This window comes from Zootermopsis nevadensis, unplaced genomic scaffold (assembly GCF_977971745.1).
Source record: "Zootermopsis nevadensis isolate Lab colony 2312 unplaced genomic scaffold, Znev_1.0 Znev_ptg000002l, whole genome shotgun sequence".
NCBI lineage: Eukaryota > Metazoa > Arthropoda > Insecta > Blattodea > Termopsidae > Zootermopsis > Zootermopsis nevadensis.
The window spans coordinates 17,513,118-17,539,155 of NW_028259134.1; the positions used below are offsets into that span (position 1 = coordinate 17,513,118).

The 26,038-nt window shown below is 36.2% G+C and overlaps 1 protein-coding gene across 5 annotated transcripts; it reads right to left on the bottom strand.

The window, feature by feature from the left end:
- Positions 1 to 788: 788 nt before the first annotated feature.
- On the bottom strand, positions 789 to 25,816 carry Ttc7 (tetratricopeptide repeat domain 7). 5 transcript variants are annotated; one of them, XM_022068314.2, is made up of 18 exons: positions 25,277 to 25,816; positions 24,890 to 25,041; positions 24,408 to 24,576; positions 22,490 to 22,660; positions 20,655 to 20,781; positions 19,879 to 20,015; positions 18,685 to 18,820; positions 17,928 to 18,075; positions 17,461 to 17,649; positions 16,212 to 16,390; positions 15,600 to 15,882; positions 15,191 to 15,344; positions 14,289 to 14,363; positions 10,606 to 10,844; positions 10,359 to 10,463; positions 8,945 to 9,036; positions 7,693 to 7,825; positions 789 to 5,489 (listed from the first exon to the last, which is right to left on the bottom strand). In XM_022068314.2, the coding sequence occupies exons 1-17, from the start codon at positions 25,395 to 25,397 to the stop codon at positions 7,693 to 7,695; spliced, it is 2,610 nt and encodes an 869-aa protein (XP_021924006.1). In that variant the 5' UTR covers positions 25,398 to 25,816; the 3' UTR covers positions 789 to 5,489. The 5 variants fall into 5 exon arrangements, with proteins under 5 accessions (XP_021924006.1, XP_021924007.1, XP_087207996.1 ...); XM_022068315.2 differs by lacking the exon at positions 789 to 5,489 and adding an exon at positions 5,518 to 5,801; XM_087351870.1 differs by lacking the exon at positions 789 to 5,489 and having other exon boundaries at positions 6,327 to 7,825; positions 15,191 to 15,340; positions 15,596 to 15,882.
- Positions 25,817 to 26,038: the final 222 nt, after the last annotated feature.

A 26,038-nucleotide genomic window follows, 5' to 3' on the forward strand; every position in this document is an offset into this window, starting at 1 on the left:
AATAATAGCTCGGGACAGTAATTGTAACACCCGGTAAATTTATGATGTTATAAGCCTACGTGGATCAAAAATGTTTTTACTTTTATAAATTCATTTAAAAAATAGGCATACAAGTTTAAAAAATTCTTGTACTGTTAAATAAATAATGATACCAGCATCGATCTCTAGTCTTTAAGCCCCGTTCACATGCGTTTGATGTGAAGATGAATTACTAGACCAATTTATTATAATTATCATTTTAGAAGTCAGAAGATATTCAAATGTAAGTAGTAAGTAAATACTAATAATTTGTTCCAGTAACTCGTATTTAACCGAACCCGAATGAACAAGCCGTTTCTTAAATTTCTGTGCTAGTCCTAGGCCAGAGGCCAGTCTACTACAGCCTGAGCCAGTGTTAAACGCTATTTATCACTGCACACGTAAGCGTAGAAAGATGCTTAAAACGATTTAGCAATTGACATTACAGTATAAATGATAACGTCCTGGAGGCTTAACTGAACTAAAGTTCTGGTTTATTTAGATACAATTGTTCTAATTCTGTAATAACAGAAATTGGTGCTTGTGTGGTTCGACCGCCACACGTTTGGGGTCATATTTAAATTGGCATGCTTGCCATACACTACACTGCCAACACACATAATAAGAGAGATCCAAGTAATTCTCACGTGGGTAGTCAGAATGTACTAACTGAAATTGTAACTGCGTATTTTACTAAGCTTATTGCTACGATATTTATTTATAGCTCTAAAAAAAATTCATTTTGCAATTTCAGCCATAATTCAATTCAATTCAATTCAATTAATTTATTTACGTGTTTGCCAACAGCAAGAAGCCAATAACAGGCAAACACTGATAATATATACAATAATAGTGAAATAATAATGGATAATCGTAAGTATTTTGATGCTGTTGAAGTAGAAGTTAGCCCTGCAACTACGAAACACATTATTCCATGACAAAATAAAGAGAATTATAAATTCAGAGGCCGCTTGCTGTTATTGTAGTTTAAAATATTACTGCCTCACCTACTTTACAAAACAATACGAAACAATTTGTACGTATTCTTCATGATCATTAAACGCGATAGCCTCCTTTGAGGGAAGGACGTAAATAACACGAGTTTGGAAACAAATTTCCCAGAGAAACACTGGGCCTTCGAGGCATGAGTCAAGTGTGGAACGTTGGAGGAACTTCCAGATGTATGAGGGCCACCTTATAGTAGTAGCAGATCATGAAGTTTCGAATGGGTTGGACATGTAACTAGGAGGGAGAGACAAACACTAAACATAAAATTTTGGCTGGGAAATCTCTTGTAATGAAAGAAATTTATGCAGAGGAGGACATGAGAGGATAACATTGACCTCATGCGAGACTGTGAGAATGTGAAATGGTTAAATGACTCGGAATCGTAAGCAGTGGCGTATTTCGGTAACAGCGAAGTTAGTCCGGAGATAGGGATTAGCTCTATTTAGTGGGCCCAACTGTGTAGGAACCTGAAGACGGAGATAGAGTCCCATCTCTGAAACGTCGTTTTACGTTTTATATTTACTAGACGATGGATAATATCCAAGAAAATTTTTATTCAAGCGAAGTTAAACCTTTGGGTTCTACTATCACAGAGTCATATATTCACGAGTAGTGCTTCAGGAACACTAAATCTACCAGCAACTGAAAATCTACTCGCCTACACATTTAGACGTAGCTAAAAATGTGCTCGCCATCGGTCTTCCTTAATTCGACCTCAGCGGAAAGGGGGGGGGGAGATTTCAAGCGAATGGTAGCATAAGACACCTAATTTAAAAATATATTGTGATTAAACTAGGCTCTATTTACGACGTCATCTAATACGTATGTACTCTGTTCTTTTAGAAACAGATTTGTCGGGAGAAACATTGCTTATATAGGCTTCTACTTTCAACGTCTCGCGCGGGGAGTGTTCTCGTACGCTGTATTGAGCAATGGGAAGTTCCAAAATCAAGGGGCCCTGAGCAACTGTCTACTTTGCCCACTGGATGTAGCAGCAACGGGTATGTCAGGTCACAGCACCCTCTCCCAAGAATGACAATATTTTACTAACCCTGCGTCTAGGAGGAGGACACCGCAAGTGTCAGTTGAAGTAAGTCCTGAAAAGTGAAAAAAAAAATCGGCAAGTCTTCTAAAATTAGGTTTATTCGTGAAGACATGTCTGGGACGCTGCGCCGTGTAATTCCTGATTGCCCTGAGGATGGAGGCAGAAAGCACTTCTGAAAAGAGGGTCAGTTTCTAAGAGAATACACGGTGCAACATCCGGCAAGAATTGACGCCGTGATAACCTAAAATCTCACCTACGTTTATTCATATTTAAAGAAAATTGTACACATTTTATTGTACATTAAAAATGAAACTGTGGCTGAAATGTTACATCTATAACAAATTAAGATAATATTAATATATTACCTAAAGCAGTAATCGTATTTCGGTTGTAAGTTTTGGGCTTACACCCCATTACCCTGACACCAAAAAATTATACGAGTAATTACGTAAATATCACATGAATAAAATAAACAACGCAAACAGAAAATGTGGTTTATCACACTTTCTGTTCCATACAACTTTAACGTGGCTTTCAAGTTCTCAAGGTCAGTATTGTCCACCTTTCAGAGTGTTGACTGACCTGTCAATAATTACAAGTTTCCAAGCTATGCGTCTGATTCCAGAGTTCAGAAAAAGAGGGATCTTGGAGCGGAGCGGAGCGAAGGCTGCAGAGCGGAACAGAGTCGCTCCAACGGTTCATTGATTCCAAGGTGGGCGCGCGCGCAATACTGGCGCAACGTGTCGCAGAGGCACTGCAGCTGCCCCTCTTCCCCCGCCACCCTCTTTGTATCGCATGGTAAAAATACACGAACACACAAGTCCGCAGTAAAAAAATACGCCCTCCCATGAATCCGACAAGTTGGAAACATTCAGCTGGAAAATTCAACAGTTTGGTTACCTTCAACAAAGTTTGGGACTCAACCGCTTTCATGTACGACGCTTATTATTATGAATTGCCCTTCAAGACGAAACTGCGGCTCATACATTAAAAAGTTATTTTTTACAGAAACGCCGCCATTTGTAGATTAATGGAATCCACTGTCAATTTGAAATAGAGACTGATATATTACACTTGCTATTTCCATGCCTTCAAGGAACCCGACGATCCATTATCGTGTTTACGTCTTCATATTCAATTTCGCCTAAATCAATTCTAATATTTCCCATCTACGTCTATATCTCCCATGTGAATTCTATCCCTCCTCAACAACAACAACAACAACAACACTGCTAGCAGGACCCGAAACCAACCACTGGACACGATCCTGAGACAGTTATATTTGGCCTATTTCCCAGAAATGCATCTTATTTTTATCTTCCAAATGTGTATTGTCCAAAAGATTACCCCACAAAATTCTGCAAGTATCACTTGTGTTTCCAATCTTAGCCACATGCCTTGTAAATAAAAATAATAAATTAATCTTGCAGTGGCACCTTTCTCTGGCCGATACGTGGGACTACTGCGTGCGTAGATCCAAAATTCGTAGAGATTTGCCTTTATGTGTAGCTTATACGTTTTAATGGCGAACTCTTCAGACACAGACGTAATTTGTTATTTTGTAACATACAAGCAAACAAACATAATCCTTAAGGCAGTTCTCAACCTTTACCAGACTCAGGGCCACATTCACACCTTATAGGCTCGTGGGCCATAGCGTATTGAAATTTAATGGCAATTGATTAAGAATTCTACCAATATACTATTATAAACATGTTAACATATTACTTAATAATGTTCTTTCACAACACCAGTCAATATTGCTGTATTTGCCACTGCTTTAGCTTCAGTACTATTTCAAAATCGCGTTTGGTTTGTTCGTCAGTGACACAAATCCTATTTTTTCGTGAAGCTGAAAAGTTGTTCACAGAGATAAGCTCTGCCAAATTCTTACGGGGAATTTACTGACTAGCTGAGCAACTGTCAGTTTCTAAATAATGACCTTGTTCCATGGAGGTACTGTGGAGTAACAACAGGCCAATGTTTGTGAAACTCGGCATGAGATGAGATGTTATGTTGCAACCACTCCAAATCATCCAGAACCTTTATACTGTACTACGGCAACAGAAATTTTGTACATCCGTAATAAATTCGGAATCAAAATGTTCTTTTATACATCGGATGATTGAAGTCCTTTACATATTTCTGAGTATCCATATCAACACTCTGAAAGGTCAGTCAATAAGCGACTGGCATTTCGGGGGTTGGTTATCGGCAGAGCCAGAGATATTTTCTAGACTGGCGCTGCGATCCACTCAACCTCTTTTCCGGCCACCAGAGGCTCTTTCCCAGGGGTAAAACAATAGAAGCATGAAGCTCGCCACTTCAATACAATTCCGATAATAATAATAATGGACAAAAAAGCACCTTCACGCCATGTAGACACTATGGCGTGGTGCTTAGGCACAGACAATTTTACATAAAAATAACAACCTTGTTTAATAGGTCACGGTGAAAAGTGCAGCTTTAACCCTAGCTCTAACTGCGAGCTTCTTTACAAATGCAAATGAATGATTACGAGGCGCCGCAATCTACGTGTATAAATAGTTAAATAGACAGGCCGGTGTAGTTCGGGCGGGTTGACGTGTGCATGGGACGGAAGTAAACACACGAGGAACAAGGACAAACATATGACAAATTCACAATCAGAGGTACGACGTTTCAATCTCAGTTCAATGGGATTCAGCTGACAGCAATCACCTGACGAAAGTAAATGGCTACGGCAGCATATACTGTCCGTACTACAAACATTTCCCAGCGGCATTAGCTCGTTGTCTCAATAACGAAAACGGTAATGTCTGTGGTTTACGTCGAATATGCGTTTATTCTTTCTACCCGCAATCTTCGTGACGTCGGCGGAACACACATTTCCCCGCCCCGTCCAAAAGCCAAATGATATAATACCCTGGCCATTGTTCGTTGATATCTACTCCACACACATCCTGAACAGACCATAGTCCAATAATATCGCACTGCCGTACAAATAATCGATTTGTAGCGTGGACTGCAGTGCCATATCACGCTAGGAGATAAGGTGCCAAGTGATAAAGACTGCAGCTCACTTCTGCTTCTGGCAAACAGGCCGCAAATAAATCACATGTACAGAATCTGTATTACTGAATTTCTGGATATTGGTCACATATTATTTTGAAACGAACAAAGCTTGTCTGAAACTGGATTTGTTTCAGTCCCCAAGTAAAGAAGTAGAGTTCCTACGCAGGTCCACTTATCGAGGTTACCTCTTTCTAACGGACCCAACTGAGAGGTACTCCCCTACCTCTTCACCTGAAGATGAGAAAAAGTTTCTTACCGAAACGTTGTTCTTTATGAATACCAAATGCTAGGGCATTGATCCTGGTGAAGCAACAGGCAACAGGAGTAAGGAAGGTCAGGATGAGAGAAATTCAGCAATCATTTCCTGAAAGAGAATTAAATTTATCACTATCGACACTTGCTTCAATGACAGGGTCTTTGTTCAGTAGCTGTGATTTATTTAGCTAATCAAAGAATTTCCTGTTTATACATGCCCTGAAAATGTTCACAAAAGCCTCAACCCCATCTTGCGATAAATCTATTCTTCTAATTTTCATAGCCTATTTATCTAAGGTCCATTTGAATATTATTCTCGGACAGCTCAATCAGTAAAGTGGCTGGTTATGGGCTGGACAACCAGGGTTCAGTTCACAGCAAGCACAGAATTTCTCCCTTCATTACCGTGTTCAGACCAGGTCTGGAACCACCGAACATCTTATTAAAAGTTTGACACAAGCCCACATTTACCAGCGTTAAAACAGCCAAACACTCACCTCTATCTAGTGCCAGGGTTAGGAATCAATGGAACTTCATCTCAGGGACAACTTTAACATCTTTACTTTACTTCCAGCTGCACCTGAGGTTTTATAACCAAAATTGTATATGTACTTCTTGTTTTCCCCATGAGTAAGAATTGTAAATTACCACGGTAACAAGTTCTTTTAACCAAAATTGGAATAGGCCAACAAATTTTCACAACATGAAATTTTGTAAATTTCTTTAGCTGTTCGTAAGTTCTTAAGTGTGGACAGACATACAGACAGACAGACAAACAGACAGGTGAAGCTAATAGGTACATTTCTGCAACTTTCAGTTGATAATGTGCCTGAAATGAATACATTCCTTCTAAATTACAATTCATGAATCTGTAGGTTTCTCTTGACGGATATTTCCTTATCTAAATATGTTCTGCCTGTTCTCTTATAAAATAATTACACTTCGGTTTGAGTCAATCAACATTAAGAAAATTTACTTTTATATACAGCTAGCTACATGCCTATATGATACATGACATTTTATGTACAGATTATAGAATTACATACATTATGTACACTGAAGGCAAAAGAATGTTTCTAAATATCACATCATAAACACACACGAGACACTGTAAAATTTATTTCATGGTTGTGGGTGCATTAGGCAAAAATGGTTGGGAAAGGAAGGCAAAATTAAAAGAAATTCAGGTTTACACAGATTACAATACTGGTGGAATGATAATGATTACAATTCCATTAATTTACAGTATTCAAGTACCAACGTTTATGGAAGCAGATATGATACTGAATGGTTTCCATCAGCAAACCATAATTTTATTTCATGCCTGAAATGTCATTACCCATGTCTGATGTTTATGTACAAAGACTTATACAGCTTTTAATTATTTTTTCAGAACATCAGGTTAAAATCAAAACAAACCAAATGATTTATAGTAATTTAAGTATTTCTACGCTGATATTTTAAATGCAAAGTGCCGTTTCAAAGTCAACATTAGTGCTTTCTGTGTCGAGTTACAATTTGATGATGCCAACAATGAGCTTTGTGCTATTGGAATTTCCCTTATAGAAATAATTTTACCTGCTTCAACTAGTTTCGGAGTGGAAAGGGTTAAATTTACAAGGTCTGTAAACGCCAAATCAAAATATACGCACGCCATTTCGTAAAAAGAGAAATCACAGTGAAACACAAATGGTATAGTGGTTAAATAACATATGTGAGTAATCATTTTTAAGAATTCTCAGTCCTCACTTCATTACCATTTACTTTCTTCACTGCAAATTAAAAGCACGTCTTTACGTGGTGTGGTAGGCGCGCTTATGTCAATTAGAAATGGAATTGCAGGGCAGCTGAAATTTCAGGTTTTCACAGCACAGAGTATGGTGATAGCTGCCTTCAGGGATGTTGCACTGTGTAGTATAGTGAATAATAATATCTCAGAGGATCTTACTGCCTCCATTATCAGCATTGCCCTGATAATGGAGACAGCAAGCTCCAAAAGAATATATTTGAGAGGATGATGTCTGGAGGAAATTTCTATTTGCTTTCAGTCTTTCTTGTGTCCAATATCACAGTTTTGCTTGGAAAGTTCAAAGTAAAACCAATATATTTGTTCTTTCTGCTCAAAGCAAATGTCTAAATCTCGTTTCTATGTAGACGAAGTAAACGACAGTAATCGCACCGTCTGGCAAACAAGCATCTACTACATTCCAAACAATCAAATGTCTGCAGAACATTACAATTCTGAATCTACATTACAACCACTTTAAAAATTTAAAAGCTTTAGTGAAACCAATTACAGTAAAAGTACCTACTCAGTCAAAGGTCAGGGGTATAGATGAGAATGGAAGAATAGGATTGGATGTTTCCACCTCCAGAGCAGTCGCCATGCAGTCACTTGCAGTGTCAAATTCACCTAATGACTCCAAAACCTTCCCTAAGTTGTACCTGAAATGGAAAACAATATCAATTTCATTAACTCTGTAGTAAATATGCCTAACATTCACAACATATCCAGAATCTGAAATCATTCAATTCTAAATTAAATAATTTAAAACAAAAAACTTATAATTCCATGCTACTGATAGTATCATACTTTAAACTTCTCTACTGAAGTCGGTATTGAACTGCGTGATGTCAGTGTTGAATATTAAACCTAAAACATAACAGCAAGGTGTTTATGCACCATACTGTAAAAATGTTGATGTCTCCATGTATTTTAGGCACTGACACTAGATGGAAATGATCCTGCTGCTAAATCCACAAGAAAAGATAACCCAAGTAATAATTAGAAAGACTGAGTGGGGCCCAGAACTGTTCTGGATGTGGTAGCTAAGAATCCCTACCACTGTCAGAAATTAAAAGGAGGTCATCAAACCTGTAGCTTGTCACTTTTCTGAATTCTCATGGTTTGTAATCACATATACAAAACAGGAAATAAAATACGTGGATGGATACAAAAAGTTAATTTATCACTCTTACTCTTCTGCCAGTGGCAATAGTTCTTTTCAGATATATTTCATAACAATGCAATAGCATTTATTAGTGTTCTTCTTCTTCTTCTATGGCTCTCCGGTCCGTATTCGGTCCATGGCCTCCTCAATTCTCCTCTTCCATTCGGTCCTTTGTTAGCTTTGATTGAGGTTTCGAAACATCTTCCTTTTTACGGCGCAAGGTTGTTAGCCTTGTGACCAACCCCCAACCTGGAGGACCAAGGTACCTGTCTTAGTCTGACCTCTCCCCCTTGACCAATCTGGCTAGGGAGACCCTACCAGTAGCTATGCTACCGCCAGCATAGCTCTTGGGATCACTGAGGTACTCAAGCCCCACCACCACGACAAGGTGCATTTATTAGTGTTACTATGTACAATTGTTGGTAAATACACATGCAATGACACCACTTAGGATCAAAGTAAGTTGACCAATCTTTATCATACAGGAACGATGGATTTCAGCTTCTATATTATGGGGATGTCTGACAAAATTAACTGAAGTTTTAATGGTTTAATGGTACGCTACTACAACGCATGGCCAGCTGGGTCTCTTAGTTTAGTGTAGGCCACTCACCATGTTTGATGAGATGTAGGATCGATTCTGGCTGCATCTCTCAGAGTTTTTTCTGCTAACCTCTGACTTCCCAGGTAATGATAAATTAAGCCCTGATGACACAAAGTATAATAAATATGATATAATACAGCAAGAATCATCATGCTACTGCATTTATATTCTATAAAAATAGGCATCATATTTCATTATTAACTGCAAATTTATAAATAAAATTCTGTGAGAATTTTTTGGCTAATCAAATTGTTGATGAATGGAAGAATCTATCAAGGTATATGACTCTCATTAGAAAGGTAAAATAACAGTTTTGAAACCCAATTTACAAAAGGTAAAAAATTACTCTGTAATGTTAGACTTGCAATCATACCAAAGAATATAAAATGCTTGAATATGTTTGTTTGTGATCAGGATGTCACAACACTATATTTTCAAGTGTTAACAGCATTGCAATATTTCTGTTTCTTATTGTATAAGTATATTTTACAGCTTACAATGAGTAAATAATCTTTTGTTTTCATGTATTATTTCAGTGCTGTAATGTCTGATATTTATTTGGATATATGAAGTGTAGTTAATATTTATCAACAAATGCAAACTGCATTTTCTTCAAAACAGCAATAGAGACCACTCCTGTAAAATCACGTCCAAGTACTCTAATCTTAAGCACTGCCAATTAGGTTTGTTTTACATTCCTGAAACTACTGTGTCAATATATGCGGGTTTCCTTAATTTTGCAATAATGAGGTTCCACTAGAGGTATACAGTACACAAACACCAGGGCTCTTCTGTAATGTACTGCAAATTAAATTAAAAACGAGATAAAAGGTAGATCTGTATTATACTATAATCCAGTATTTGAACAAGCTGGTCCATTTCAATCTACAAAACATTAATCTCAGTACGATAAAAGTGAAAATGTGAGAGACACTTAAAGAAAATACAAGAGATAATTCATAACACTAAACTGCCTCATCATACTTATACAAAGCTAAGAAATATAGAGACAACATAAAAGTACAAGCATCTGATATCATTAACATGAAATGATCATGTTACAATAAACATTCATGTTGTAAACCAGTACAATAAAATATTTTAATCTGATATAAGCTGAATGGTTTCTGATTGTATGTAAAGAAGTGTTGTGTGCTCAATATCTTCCCTGTGTAAAATACAGTAATTCTCAGGAACATACCAATAAGAAGTTATCATGCAATATGAGTACTTTAATAATACATACTTTTGGCATGGCTTAACAAATTCCAGGCACAAGGTCATCATGAAGATTAAAAGTTTAAATGTGGCTGATCACAGACAATCCACATGTACATTATAAAAACTTTAATTATGATGAGTTACTGAAACACATGCTGAACAACGCATACACAAAACATCAAAATAATTGTAAACAACATACCAGATGCTGAAGGCTCTTTATATGCGTTGGGTTTATAGCAACAGCATTCTGAAAGCACAGTTTTGCTTCTATAAATTCTTGTTTATATTCATGAACCAACCCCCTCTGAAACGACAACAAAAGTAAGATTATGAATGTTCAAATGCAAAAAAGATTGCAAAATATTTCTGTTAATTGCTTTTAATGATTTAAATATTGTGAATATAATTAAAACAGCCAACTAAAATAGAATGGGCATATTACTCACCATATACATTATGTGGTGTGACAATGGAAAAATAGATGTAGCTTCTTGAATACAAGCTGTGGTTTCAGCAACTTGCTCCAGTGAAAGGTAAATCTCTGCCAAAAGCAGCCAGATCTGAAGCTGCAGTAACCACGCATGCTGTGGACCAGGGCGAGGAGTGAAGGAACTGAGGGATGAAGCTACTTCCGATAACGCTTGCTCCACACGCGATGCTGCCAAGGAATGGGCATGCAGGGAACCTAACACAGTAAGTCACAGAACCTGGTTATACACAACACACAAATGTTTGGAAATCAAAACATTAGTAGACAAACAGAAAAACACAAATATCATAGCACAAGCAGAAAAACAAGATGTCACATTATGCAGTGGTTTCACTAACAATTTGGAATAAGGCAAAATGAGAAAATATAATTTTATGTTTGATTCTGTAACTTTACATTAGAGTATAGGTCTAACACACATTTATGTTTGGCTGAAAACTTTATAGAAAACAAAAATCTAATGAAACATACAAATTACAGATGCTTTGAGTATAAGAATGAGTTCAATAGTTTCGGTTACATGTACATGAAAAATAAAGTTCTTCATTAAGACATAAATTCTCACATTGTACACTATTCAAGGTCCTTGCATTAGATACCAGTTTAGCAACACACATAAAAGTTCCTTAATTTAATCCCATGGGCAACAATTCCATCTGGTAGTTACCTTTTTAAGTCTGTTCAAATGTGAATCAGTAAGTTCCTTCCTGATTTCACACAAACTAATATAATTCATAACAATATTAATAGGTATTAAATTAAAATAAATTAAATCCGTGGCGTAACAGCTCCAGAGAGCCAAAGCCGACTAGCTTGACTGCTGGCCTCACGTTCACATGCCTAAGCAGAGGTGAACGATCATCCAACCAGATATAGGATGAAGTGTGGTCAGCACGACGAACCCCCAGCCATTGCTAGTTTTTATGACCGGATTACGCTACTCATTGTAGCTCCCCAATTTCTTCACGATGCTGGGTTGGCACCGGTCCCATACACTGGTCGAAAGCTCATGAGAAAATTTCTTCTTCCCCGAGACTCGAACCAGCGTGCATTCCGTATCACCGGTCCGAAGCATGATGCCTCAGACCGCGCGGCTACGACGCGGGACATTAATAGGTATTACCCTCATTAATTAAGACATTTTGAAATAAATACAATAAAATTTGATTTCTCACAGTCTGGACTGTGGATGAGAGAGGATTTGTGCATATAAAGCTCATAGTTGCACAGAACAATGTAACAAATTCATCAGGGCCAACACACTGTATTAACACATCTTCTAGAAATTTAACATAAGATTTTCAAAATCTCTTACATAAACTAGAATCAGGAAGCTATAATATAACACATTTAAAATAGTGCTTAAATATAACATCTAATACAAGACAAGGATAGTCTGTGATGGGTTTGTAAATATACCAGATTTATCCAAATATACTGTGCACTTTTTACATTCCAAATACCTCCTAAAAACTGATTATGCATTATACTGTTGATCTTTATGTTACCAAAAATACCTAAACAGAATTAACCATTCAATTTTCAGAAGGTATCTGGAAGAAAAACATGTATTTCTGCATATATGGTGGAATTTATATTTCATATTTTTTGGTTTAAGATTTTCCATCATTTAACATTCAATTTTTATTTAATGTCCAAGCAGTTGCCTGGACAGACTGTTTAAAGGTATTTAAAAAAAACCTCAGTCACAGCAGATGGTCTTTTGGCTGAGAACCGAATCACAAACTTTCAGCACATGAAGAAAGAATGCAGTATTTTCAGAATGCTGATCTATTGAAGATCAGATAGTATCCAGGCATGTACTTTTGTCTACAACTTTCAAGAATTCTTAAATTTGAATTATAAGTTATCAGATAATTGACTTGTGCTTTTAATTATCTTGGATAATGTGAAATATTCTTCCTCTTTATCCAGAAATTGACTGATAGTGTGTTCTCATGGGTGATGGGGGATGTCTCTGATGACATACAGCAGTGTTTCTCAATCTTTTTCCATATGGCAGCACATTAAAATACAGCTCATGTCACGTACACACACAAGCATAAACTGTGTTCATAATATTATTCATATTTCACTGGGCTTTTCAATAACATAGTCCTTCTTGTAACATGCACTGGAATTCACAGACAAATTTAAGAGACCAACAGAATTTAAAAAATGAGTAATAAACAACAAGAGAGATTGACAAAGCACTGATGTTAAAAATTACTAATTTAAACAAGGCAGTATGTAAAAAAATATAAAGAAATATGAAAATACCAAGGCAGAAAATTTTTTAAAAATAAACAATAGCATATGTCAATGAGACAACAAAACAGGTTATCACTGCTATTATCACACAAACTAAATGTTAATTGTATAGAAATGCATCACTCCAATTGTCAAGGCATAATTTGACTGATACTGCTGCAGCACACTGGTTGAGAAACACTGGTACAAAGCAAGACCACGTTTAAGATACTCAGTTAAGATAACATTTTTACTTAAACCAAAATAATTCTAGATTTATGATAGTCTTTATACTTAAAAATGCACTTTTTAGTAATACTTCTGACAGAAACAGAGTATTCAGTTAAAGAGTTATGAAAATATAGCTTGTAATAGTGGAAGGCACCCAATTTTCAACCTTTGGTAGCAGCAGAAATTATGTCCCTTCTGAACACAACTACCATTTAAATGTGTCCACACTGGTTTTATCCAAATTGACATACTGTACAGTGCGCAGGTTTGGGTCCATGCAAATATCGTGGTAAGTAATTAAGTACGTTCATGCATGTGTGAATATAACAGAACAGTGGTTTTCAAACTCCACTCTGCACAACTTCAGAGTCCAGGGACTTATCATCTGATCATTTATAAATATTTCATCCTTCAGTTTTGACATCCTTGAGTTCTGATTAAGTGGCCAGTATTGGTCGGGAAAGCTAGGATTAAAATAATGGCACTAGTGGGGGAATTTTTCTCTTTATCATCACACAAACAGAATAGGTATGGGGCTCATCAAGTATCATATCCAATAGATACTTCCATTTATTTCTTTGGAGGTAAAGTTCACAAAATGTGAAACTGGCCACACACTGTCATCTGATGTCAAGGTTTAGAATGCACCAAGCTTTACCTCCACCTCTTCTATACACCTGCATAGCACGGCACAGTGGCCACACTCTACTGTAGTTTTATTTTCTGGTTAAGCACTAAACCATCATGTATAGATTAGCATGTTTGATTTTATTGAACAGTAGGTCACAATGGGCTGTTACTTACATGTCAATGGCTTTACTTGAGTTTAATTTCAACAATTTTGCATTTACATGTCACCTGCAAGGGAAATACTTAAAACAACCAGTTTTATGGCACCTAGAAGAGTCAGTCCCTAAGCCACAGAGTATTGTATGTAATACTGACAATAATTTTAAAATTACTGAGCTCAGACACTTTGCGTGAATGGCAACAACATACACCAGTTGCAATTATGGAGAAAAATAAAGAGTTTAAAAACCACTGATTTAGAAGATTTGAAGATAGATTTTTAACTACTGTTAGATTTTAGTCAGTCCTTAGGTGAGCCTGTAGGGAGAATAAGGAACTCTGTCACAAACCACTCAAGCTACTAGTCACCTGTTATTGTGTAGTTTGGTGCCTGATGGACACTCAAGGTTGATGGGCACTTTCTAAGGTTACTGACGCTAGCACCTATCAATAAAAATGATTATAACAGAATGTGCGCAAAAGCATGGTTCATACCTTGTCTATAAGGTGTGCTAATTCTGCTAAGTTAACTGTTACTAAAATCTGACACAACACACTGCCTCTGTTAAATTGTTATACATAGGATACGAGGCTGTAAGAAAGCATGTACACTATTTACTTTTAGGAAAAACCTAATTTATGATTCCTTAAGTTAGAAATTTCTCACACTTAAGGATTCTGTATTTATGGTCTTAGCAGAATGCCAATAATTTCTGATTATCTTATTTTTCAATTTTTTGTAAATGAACTGCTGTAATCATTGTTCCATATAGGAACATTATATTAATATCTTGTAATTTATTTTGATTAAAAAGAATACCAGTGGTTACTGCTATTCTTCTACAAAGCTTGCCATGTCTTCTAAAACACAGTGTGCCAACAACAAAGAAAGTAAGTATTCTAATGGACATTTCAATAACTAATAGAGCCATCTGTCAATTAAATCTGGTATTAGTGTTACTGCTGTTTTCCTATGCTAGAGACATTTGGCTATAACACATTCACCTAATTCTTTTTAATATTCAACCAACAGTGATGCAGAATTTCCTGTACCACAAGCTTACCAAGATATTCAAGCACTGAATTTTCTACTACACTCAGCTTCTAATCTGAGATCTGAATACTTGCATGTAACGCATGCCTTCATTATATATCACATAAAATGGATGAAGAGCATCCACATTGTAAACGGGCCATAACCTGAATCCACTGCTGGGCTACAATTTGTCACTCATAAACACTTTAGAACATATACAAATGACAGTACTTACTAGAATCTTTATCTGACATTTCAGAGGTGTACAGCTGAAACACGCTTCTGGTATCACTTCGTTTTTCTGACTGATCCGGAAGTTCAATGTTTGTCTGATCCTCATACAAAGTCTTCCAAAGTGACAACATATGCTTAGCAGTAAACAATGCTAGCTGAAAACCAAACAAATTCATAACAAAACTGCATAAAGTCCCAACCATCCATGTTAAAGCAGTGTGTGGTTAAATGATATGTAATTTGAACAAGCTACAGTCAATTTAAAATACATAAAACTGTAATTTCATAAAAAATATAATTTAATTTCCGTGCCACTTTCAAGCTGATGCTGTCTGCAAGGCATTTGCTCCTTAATACAGCCTGTAACATACAACATAAGCTTTCATTATTGACATGAATATGAAACCCACCTCTCCTCCTTGACTTTGTAACTCAAGATGTGCTTTTACATAAAACAAATTGAGATTGTCAGGATATTCTTCTAATGCAGCTTCAACTAGCTGCAGGGCCTCAGCATGTTGTTTCTGGGCAGAGAGGAGAAGGATGAGCAGATACAGCGATGGCACGTGTTCAGCTCGAAGGTTCAGTGCCATCTTCACATGACTCATGGCTTCTCCGACTTGACACCCATATGCAAACTGCAGAGCCAGGTAATATTCTGCCAAATGATCATTGGGATCTGACTGCTGGGCCCTACAATTGACATGTAATGTAAATAATCTTCATATATCTTAAAGCCAATTATATATTCCATTTTCTTGTACCCTTGGTTTGGGCAAATAGGCATGGTTCAGCCTACAGAGTGCAATTAACCCTTTCCATGATACAAATGGAACACGTCACCTTGAAATCAGCTCTTTATCCATAACACAATTTCCCATGCAAATTATTTAATCAGATCATGCAGTCCACATTTGCACACATTTGCATGAGTGCAAGCACCTGCACACACACACGCACACACAGACAGATCTCAGTAAAGAGACTTACAGACCATCCTATATTAATACACTGTAACTTACTTGTGGAATGCATCAAATGCACTGATAACTAAATGCTGCTTTTCCTGTTTAAGATGGTTTGCAGCTGCCTGTAAATTGTAGCCAATTCCAAGAAAAAGATGGCACCTGGACAACAGACCCTGTGGATTTGACATCTCACGACTCAATGCCTGGGTGCTCCAATCAAGTCCCTCTCCAATCTTCAGAAAGAAATACATTATTATTATCATCAGATGTGTGAAGACTGCTTCAAATTCTTGTAAATAAAGGCAAAAAAAGGAGTGTGACTAGTCCAGGACTAGGGAAATCAAAGTGAAGATTAAATTGAAAAGCCCAAAAATGGACTATACATATAAAAATTGTCATATGGACCCACACATTGAAAAGCATGGCCAATTCAGTTCAGGGCTAATAGAAAAGATTTATATATATATATATATATATATATAAAAACTGTATATACATTTAGAAATCTATTTTTATATTTGTTACAAAATACCTCTGAGTGTCACTGATTGTTAAAAATACACAAGGTAAAGGGAAGGAGGATAAATAATACTGCATAAAGCATCTTGGTCCCCACTTGCCCTTTCCATCTTCCCTTCCCCTCTTACTATGACACAGCACAGGTTCAGATATTTTATGTCTAGTATAATCAAACACTTTGTAAGAGATGGGAGTCTGAAATCAAACAGGAAATACTCATAGTCCCTGAAGTAAAGATGATGATTTTACACTGACCCTGTAGAGTAAGAAGCCTTAACTTTAATAAAGTTCTTAAATAAATTACAACCATACTGCAATACAAGTCTAATCTTTTTACAAAGATATAGTTTCCACTAGTCATATCATTAGTATACTCAGAAATAGAAAATCTGATGTTGTTTAATGCTACAACTTTCCTTGTGGCAGCTAAAGCAAATAATGTACAATTAACAAGTTTCAGTGACATATTATGATTCTTGGTTCTATAATTTTCCATCGAAGATTATAAAGTTCTTGCAATCCTGTACAATTTTTTGGCTGACCATACAATACACAGTGTAATTCCAAGTTTGTATTGCTTAATTTAGGAATGTTATCATTTATTATTCAGTAACAATAATTCAAGCACAAATGTCATATTGTTAAAACATTCTTTCATTTCCTCAAAGCAGTAATAAACCTCATTTATAAATTTATGAATTTATAAAACATTTCTGCATATTCTGACACATCTACTTGCATTTCACTCCAGTAACAAGCGCAAAGAAGTTGTAATAGACGTCACCTGGTTAAGATGTTCGTAGCATATTCGTGCTGCCAGAAGACAAGGTATCACTTTGGTTGGTAAAAGCTTGGAGACCTCCTTGAATACTGAGAGAGCATGAGCATACTGCCCCATAGTTACCAAACACAGGGCATGCTGCATCCAGACATGAGGTTCTTCAAATGAAAACTTCATAGCCCGCTCAAATGACTAAAACAGACATTTTCTCTCAAAATTAAGAAAAAATAACCTTAAAGCAAAACACAAAATTCTTAAAAGTAATATCTAACATTCTTCTACCAAACCACACTAAATTCAAATATAACTGCAGTCACAATCCTAGTCGTTTCTTTCACAAATGTAACAAACTAAGAATCAGTCCACAGCAACAGAACTCTAACACTTACGAACATTTCAGTGTTTTGACCACAAAATCCCAGCAGATTATGATAAAAAATCAGAAACTCCTCAGTTACTCAATAGCATACCTCATGTAAGAGGTCTGCATGGCCCCATCGAACCAAAGCAATTGTTAGGAGATCATAGATAGCAGTGGCATTATCATAGGCATGAATTCTTGCTTCTTTAAATTCTGGAGACTGGCTCAGTACAGCATCACGAACAGCCATGGCTTCACTACAACATGCAAGCAAGAGTTGGGTGATTACTGGAGCCATAAATTTTGATTTGTTCACTAAAGATACAGATTATTTACACACTGTCACCAATTTTCTTTCCTTCCCCATAATATCCAGTCTATAAATTTGTATTATTCATAGTTGAATATACACATGGTCTAACTCGAATGAGATTACTGTACTTGCTAAACCTGTGTATTGTCTCACCAAATGACATAAATGAGGCATGTCATAGATCTCTGCTACTATTAAGATCCATTTATCATTCATTAACTCAAATTTAGGTTTGATGACAATTTTCTTTAACATGTTTCCACAAGTACAACTGTGTATTTCCCTTTGTGTGCATCATATTTGATCAAGTGAAGGCTAAATGAGATATTCTACAGTTTTTTGTTTTCAAGTAATCTGACAAACCTGAATGGATGATATGAACAGTGACAGTCATTCTGGGATCTCATTATACTGCAAAACTCAAAAATGTACTTACAGTAAAAACTATTATCTTATACTTTCACTATGTGGAGATTTCATTGTATTTTGTTCTTGCATTGAACTTTGTTAATGGGAGACAGACTGAAGTCAGATGAGCTATTTCAAACTTTACCTGATAAGTAATAATAAGATGATTTCTTCATTTTCATTACGAGGTATGAAGAGATTTAAGCCGGTGTATTTACGGGGTTTCCAAGGGCTGTCAGCCACAGAATTCTGAGTGATCTGTGTTAATTTTTTGTTTGAGGCTGAAATAGTTACAGAAAAAATGAAGCATGTTAAATTTGTTAATCAGTCTTCACTATGGGAAGGAAAGAAACCCTCAGGAAATAATATAAGAAGGTATTATGAACATTTTCTATTTTTCATAACCCCATTACATTTATGAATTACTTTAAATTGACAATTAGACTTGTAAATATACGAAGTGGTTCCTGAAATAATCTCACATCCAAGTTCATTACATTTCTGACTGGGAATGACCTCAGAAATAAGATTCTGAAGTAAAGACCCCTATATGAATCTAAACTTGGCACTTCATAAAAACAGTCCGAACTCTTAAACATGGACCAAGCCTGAATTTTATTAGTATATAACCTCAAGTGTCAAACTACTATTTCAAAAACCCATTCTGTCAGAAAAGTGTTATAACAAGAGACGAATGATGTGACGTGCTGAAGTCGGTAAGTGCTGTGTCCCCAGAAACTGTTTCACAGATGCACATTTACAACTCAGTAGCTTACCATGAAAGTCTGAAGTAATAAATTAAATTACTCAGTACTTATCTTAAAACTTTCCATATTTGAATATGTACAAATTACAGTTTTTAAATGAAATATGACTTCACACAACATACAAAAGCAAAGAGTAAAACATTAAGAATACTGACAATAAGTACCAAATTACAATTAAACAATGTAAAATGTTACATTAATAAAAACTGTGCGTTAGCAAACTCAATAACTTTTAAAAATATATGATTTGAGTATTTCAAACATGTTTTTAATGCCTATCTGGCAAAAAGAAATTCACTCTGAAGTAATTGCATCTGCAAGCAGGATTCCACTTTCTACCAATAACAAGGTTATTATAAAAATCACCAGCAGAACAGGTATACAGCATGACATGGACTCCAAACCATAGGGTGTCATATTCCCCACATTAACAATTGTCTTTATTTAATGAGAGGGACAGGTAAGACACCAAAAAAATCTACCAAGGATCCAACTGATCTTGAATCTGAGACTTCTAGCATGAGACTTCCTTTAGACCAGAAACTTATTCAACAAAAAATATTAAAACTGACCTGTTGTCTCATTCACTTTTTCTGGACTTGTATATACAGTTCCACTGACACCCCTCAATAACACTTCGGCTAGCTGTCTTGTAAGTGTCAGACGCAAACTGTGTGTTGCACTGGATTCAACTGCACTTAACATAGTCCTGAAAGAGAAAACAGTGAATAATTCAGAATATTATATAATGAGGACATCTGTTATTAATATAAGTCATTTAGTATTATAGGTAACAAATTAGATGGAGTGGATCTGGATGACAGTGGATATGCAGATCAGATGAAGCAAGAGATGCATAGGCCTACTGAATTTTAGTGGTATAATCTCTTGGAATGGAAGAGATGAGAGAATAACATTAAGACAAATCTTTGTGCAATACGTTGCCAAGAAAGAAGATGGCTGGAACTGGCCCAACTTTGCATCTAACGGTTAGCTCTGAAATTATATAATGTTACCACTACTGCCTAAATATGAGCCGGGATAGCTCAGTCAGTATGGTGACTAACCACAGGCTGGACGACCGGGCTTCGATCCCCGACGGGGGCAGAGGATTTTTCCTCTAGTCTCTGCGTCCAGACCGGCTCTAGGGCCCACCCAGCCTCCTCTACAATGGGTACCAGGGTCCTTTCCCGGGGGTAAAGCCGGCCGGGGCGTGATGCTGACCACTCACCCCCATCTAGTGCCGAGGTCAAGAAAGAGAGGAGATATACCTCCACTCACCCCAAATGCCTACATGGCGTGTAGCGGGACAAACTTTACTTTACTTTACTACTGCCTAAATAGATACCTGTAACGAGTAACAGCTGACTGTAATTTTCCTGCCTGAATGTGAAGAATAGGTGCTCGCTGCAAAGCTGTTTCCAAAACAGGGCCAATTTGACGTTCAGGATTTGGTGGTTGTGGTGAATATGAACCTACAAAGTGAAATATATTCATAAGACATTACAGACTGGCTTAGTTGTTGTTTGTTGTTTCTCGGCACTACAACACTGTCGTGGGTTTCCACTGCCTCCTTTCTGGAGGTTTCTTGGTCTTGGTTGTGCGTGAAGTAGTAAATGACCAGCCGACTGATTCTGCACAATTTCTACTCAATCCTGATTTGACTGCCAGAGCCACCTAGCAGTTAATCAGGAGACTTTTGGGTGAGAAATGGCCGCTGAATTTTGCTTATGAAACATCTCATATCATGCTCATATGGTTCTTTTACATGCCATAAATCTATGACATGGGACCACCGGCTTTACTTCCCCTCCGAAGGAAGTTATGCTACCGAATTTTATCACACTTAAAAATCTATCGATCTCGGCCAGGATTGAACCTGCGAACCTTGGGTCCAGTGGCGAGCATGCTAACCACTAGTCCACCGAGGGTGACAAATTGGCTTAGTATAGTTATTTGTCTGCTGCAGTTATGTAGCTTAAATATCCTGATAATGGTGAATGTGTGATGGTGTCTTCAGAACAGACTTGATGATGTATTCATTCTTTATCTATTTTCTTGTTAACATTAACTATGCAGCACTTCAAGATGGGGCAGTTGGTTTGTGAAAGGAGTTGGTCTTCTTTATGAGGTGCACTGACAATGGAGCGTCCCTCCGCCCTCTAGTACGTCCATCATCAAGGCATGTAAGAAATTTCTGTGGGAAATCTTACAACCACACAAGTTCTGGAGGATCCAGCTATTCAGGACTGACAGATCAAGCAGGTGAAAAAGCAGCTTTTTAGTCAATTTTCAGGTCTACCTGCTGTAATTCTGGAGTATTTACTAATGATTTCTCAGAATTTGAATTCTCATCACCAAAATCTCCATCCATTGGAGGATAATGTATATTTATTAATAAATTTACACTTTTGTCACACCACATCAGCACTATCAAGTTGTTCCCATCCCTATCTGGATGTTGCATCATTTCAAGTTTCTTTTGCAAAGATCTGACTACTGAAACAATTTATTTCCTAGTATATAAATCACTGAACAAATCATAATAGAATAATAAATTCTTCATATACAGTCTATGTCCAAAACCTTCCATCCTTCTAGTAAATACTGCCATTGCTGCATGTGCAGCCATCATTTTATTATGTGTTTGCCTATATGAACTTTATGTAAATTTCACTGTGAAGATCTATAAGATAAATCTGGCAATATCTGGCTGAAGGAAAGGATGTATTTATGACAAAAAATAAAGTCACAGTTTTCCAGCTACATAATATAGCTGTTTTCAAATATTTCTGGTCCTCTAAATCTAAGATTCTTTCAGTATTTGTAAGAATAAGCAACCAAAATGTGTGAAATAATTGAAATATTTGAAAAGGAACACAAACTAAGCTGCATAAATAAAGACTGGAAATTTAAAAACATTGTATACAGGCAAACAGATTCATTCTTAATAATTCAGTTATTATTGAGCTTCAGTTTTAAAAAATGCAATAAATACCACTTATTTTATATTATGGACTTTAAAGAATTTAAATAACTCAAACTCAGCTGAGAAGTTGTGTTAAGGAATTTAAATCCTCCACAATAAAGGCTAAATGTCATTAAACAAATAGAGAAAGAGAAAAAAATTAAACAGGTCAGTACCTATATCTAATGTTAATATTGATACTATTCAATTGGTACCTGCGTTTGTGTTTGTGATTTGCTGTTGCTGCTGCTGCAGCTTGTCTTGCTCCTGAAGGTAAAGCAATGTGAGATCCCCAGCCAGTTCAAAACATTTCACTCTCTGCTCATCCCACTCAGCTTGCTTGTATTTGGAAGATGACGATGGAGGCACTTTCTCCAAACACATACCTGTTCCAGCAACAGGATACAAAAATTCAAAGTGACAGATATAGAATACAATACATGGAGGAGAAAAAAGAAAGATACTCACTCACAGCACTTAAACAATTACACTGAAATCATTATTTAATAAAAAATTACTAAAAACAGCTCAGAGATATAAAGAGTAATATATGTTAACATGGCCTGTGCCATGGCTCCACTGGTAGTCCATGTGGGTATTCAAGAAAAGTAAAATGGTATAACAAGAGCATAATTTATCACACAGAATAAGACAAAACATAAAACTAATTACTAAATCATACACACAATTAGCAAGAAAATAAACACTGAATTAAAAATACAAAACTTCTGTACCAAACAATAATTTTAATTACAGTAATAGATAATATTTCTGGTGTTCATAGTGGTGATATGGATGTTTTTCAGATGGGTTCTAACACTGTACAAACTTGCATGCAGATACCAACATTATAGAGTAACATATTGCCATCAGTTTCAACCCTGAAAATGGAGGTAGAATGATCCTACAAGCACACAATAATGCAATCCAGAAGACAACTTCAACAGATGAGATAATTTATATTATATGCATCAGAAACCAATATTCATATATTTTGTCATTCATATACTTCTCTTTTAAATAATAATACACTTTTATAGAAACATGCAGAAATTTCCTTGGCCAGTTGTTTCTAATCTGTTTTATATAAGTAATGAGTCTTACAAAAGTTACAGTCTGCAACAGCTGGTTTACAATTATATAAGTTCAGGCTATCAAATGTGCTGATAGAGCTAGATATTGCATGTATGTATCTCATCCTTGAATATGCAACTACCATTTTATTCTTCCACATAAACTATTTCTTGCATGCACAGTTAGTACAGAGTTAGTATATTTAGACTTACAAAAGTCTTTCAACAGGAGTTTGTGAGATTTGAGGTTCTCATGGTGATAAAGATGTTGCCAGTCTTTTGGGTTGTCAAGTCATGTAAACTTGTAGGTAAATAACCAACATTTTGGGGACAGTATGTTGCAACCCAGAAGACCAGCACTGACAGGAGTGTTTTAAGCCTGTACTACATATAACTGTACTACTTTACTTCAGTACTGTACTCAAAGCCCATTTTGAGGCTGAAAGGAAACAAGCATACTTGTAAACTTAACACATACTGGTTAACGGTCAACTGATGGGACTTCATTCATTGCATGGAGTTAGAAATGGAATAAACTTTGAAAAAAAATCTTGCATATGATTCCACTAAAAATTATAAAACATTAACTAAGCAAAAAGACCTACAGTGGTCTAGCGGTTAGAACGCTGGCCTTGTAATCTTGGGGTCTCGGGTTCGATTCCCGGCGGTGCCCGAATTTATAACTTGTGCTGGGCAAGGCCGTGGTCTAGGCAACACGGAGTTTTCCTCCGTGGCATCCCAACAATTACTCCATTCACACACAGAAGAAGGCAATGGCAAACCACTTCTGGATCATCTGCCAAGAACGTATATGAACAGGTCCCAGTCCGAGAAAAGGATGGAAGGATCCTGTTCATATGGACCTGTCCTCAGACAGAACACTAATAATAAAAAATAAAAGCAAAAAGATGCTTGGGATGGTCTGAATAGAGGAGAAGAGAAGAGAAACCATGACAGTAAACAAAACTTTCCTATTCCTCTCCTCCCTGCTGTTAGTACAGCATTGTTGAACAGCTTATGAATTAATAAATCTAATACAAGTATCTACATTTCCACTTACCTTTAATTGCATATGATTCTGCAACTATCCGTAAACTCCTACTAGGCAGTTGTTTCTCTGTAAGAGTTTGAAGTTCTGCTTGACTATAGTAATTAAGAGAATCTTCATACATTCCCATTGCATAGTGGAGCTTTCCAAGCAACAGATTAGAATCCAACATAACTCCAGCCTACATTTCAGAGCATTCATTAATGTACAAGCTACAAAATACATAGCATCAGCAATAAGGTTCAATAGCATTGTCAGTACAAAACCACTAAACATACAATATTCATGTGTACCTCAACACTTTACTCTGCTGACAATCCCCTCAGCACACAATCAAGGACATTATATTATAATATTAAACACAAGTACAAAGTCATTACAACAAGAAAACAAATGTGCTTAAAACATGAAGAGATATTTGATTCTATTCTGATAAAAGAAAATTATAAACAATAATTCAATGTAGGTAAAACTGGTACATTGAATCAGATTACCTTTTTTCCTTGTTCACTTGCAGTGCTCAACAAATATCGTTTGGCATCTGTCAAACCTGTACGAGCTTTACTTATATTTGCATCAGTCGGTGGCAATTCTTCCAAAAACGATTCCAGTTTCCCCTCACCAATTAAGAAATTTGCTAAATATTCTAAAAAATAAGAAAACAAGTATCTAATTTCATGCAATAAAACAGTCAAATTAAACTGTGTTTGCCACGAAATTAATTTATAAAGTTTATAAAGGCGATGTTTTTTAACAAAAAAATGTTTAAGTTGAAATTAAATTGCTTATATATTTTGCTGAAAGAATGGACCATAATCATACATAACCTCTTTGAACTTCCAAACCAAAATCTCACGAAATACGTAACTTATGTAACTCACCTGAATTTGGTGACCTTAATTTCAACTGCTCTGCTAAATCTATAACTTTCTTCCAATTAGATTCTTCCCTGCTTTTTTCTATTTCCGTTTCTATTCGAAAACTTCTACTCTTCCCAGCCATGTTTTGTTATTGTTCTGTTTCTTATGTCACAAGGCTGATTCATTAAAACACATCCGTGCAACAGATTGACCAACGCTTGAAATCGAACATTTCATTGTCGGTGTTTGTATCCTCGTTGAATCCAGAAATAAAATAAACCCATTTACCGAACTTATGCTACAAATTCATTCTAAATAATTCGGCAAAGTTTAACACAGTATTAAGATATTCTGTAGACTGTTTATCGTTTCATACGTTGGCCTTAAATAAAACGTGATGCAAGATATTCTTGTTTTCCAAATTTAATATGCTCAAAAACGATCATTTTATGTTCCCCATGTTTTGAAAAGGGAATGACTTAAAGCTGACTATACTGGTTAGTATATAATAAGGGTTCAAAATTTCTATGAATGCCACCACAACCAAACCTCTCCTCTCAACCCGCCTGTCACAGATTATAAGGACTATACTGTAGACAGCAAGGCTTGTTCAATAACTCCCTTGGAAAGTTATCAATATATTTCTATTATTTATCGTTTTCATAACAAGTACATCTTCAGTATTGTATCGCATTACATATTTAAGAAACAATACAGGAAAACACTGGGTATAATTCTGACACAATTGCACAGCAATTTAGGTTGGGAGGACCACCAGCAGAA

What these genes read in the sequence shown, in the direction of transcription:
- Ttc7 (XM_022068314.2), bottom strand. Translation starts at nt 25,397, where the DNA reads ATGGCTGGGAAGAGTAGAAGTTTTCGAATAGAAACGGAAATAGAAAAA. An exon ending in ATTAAGGTCACCAAATTCAG is followed by an intron (nt 25,042 to 25,276) that starts GTGAGTTACATA and finishes CTTATTTTTTAG; the next exon opens with AATATTTAGCAAATTTCTTA. An exon ending in TAAAGAGCCTTCAGCATCTG is followed by an intron (nt 9,037 to 10,358) that starts GTATGTTGTTTA and finishes TTGTGTCATCAG; the next exon opens with GGCTTAATTTATCATTACCT.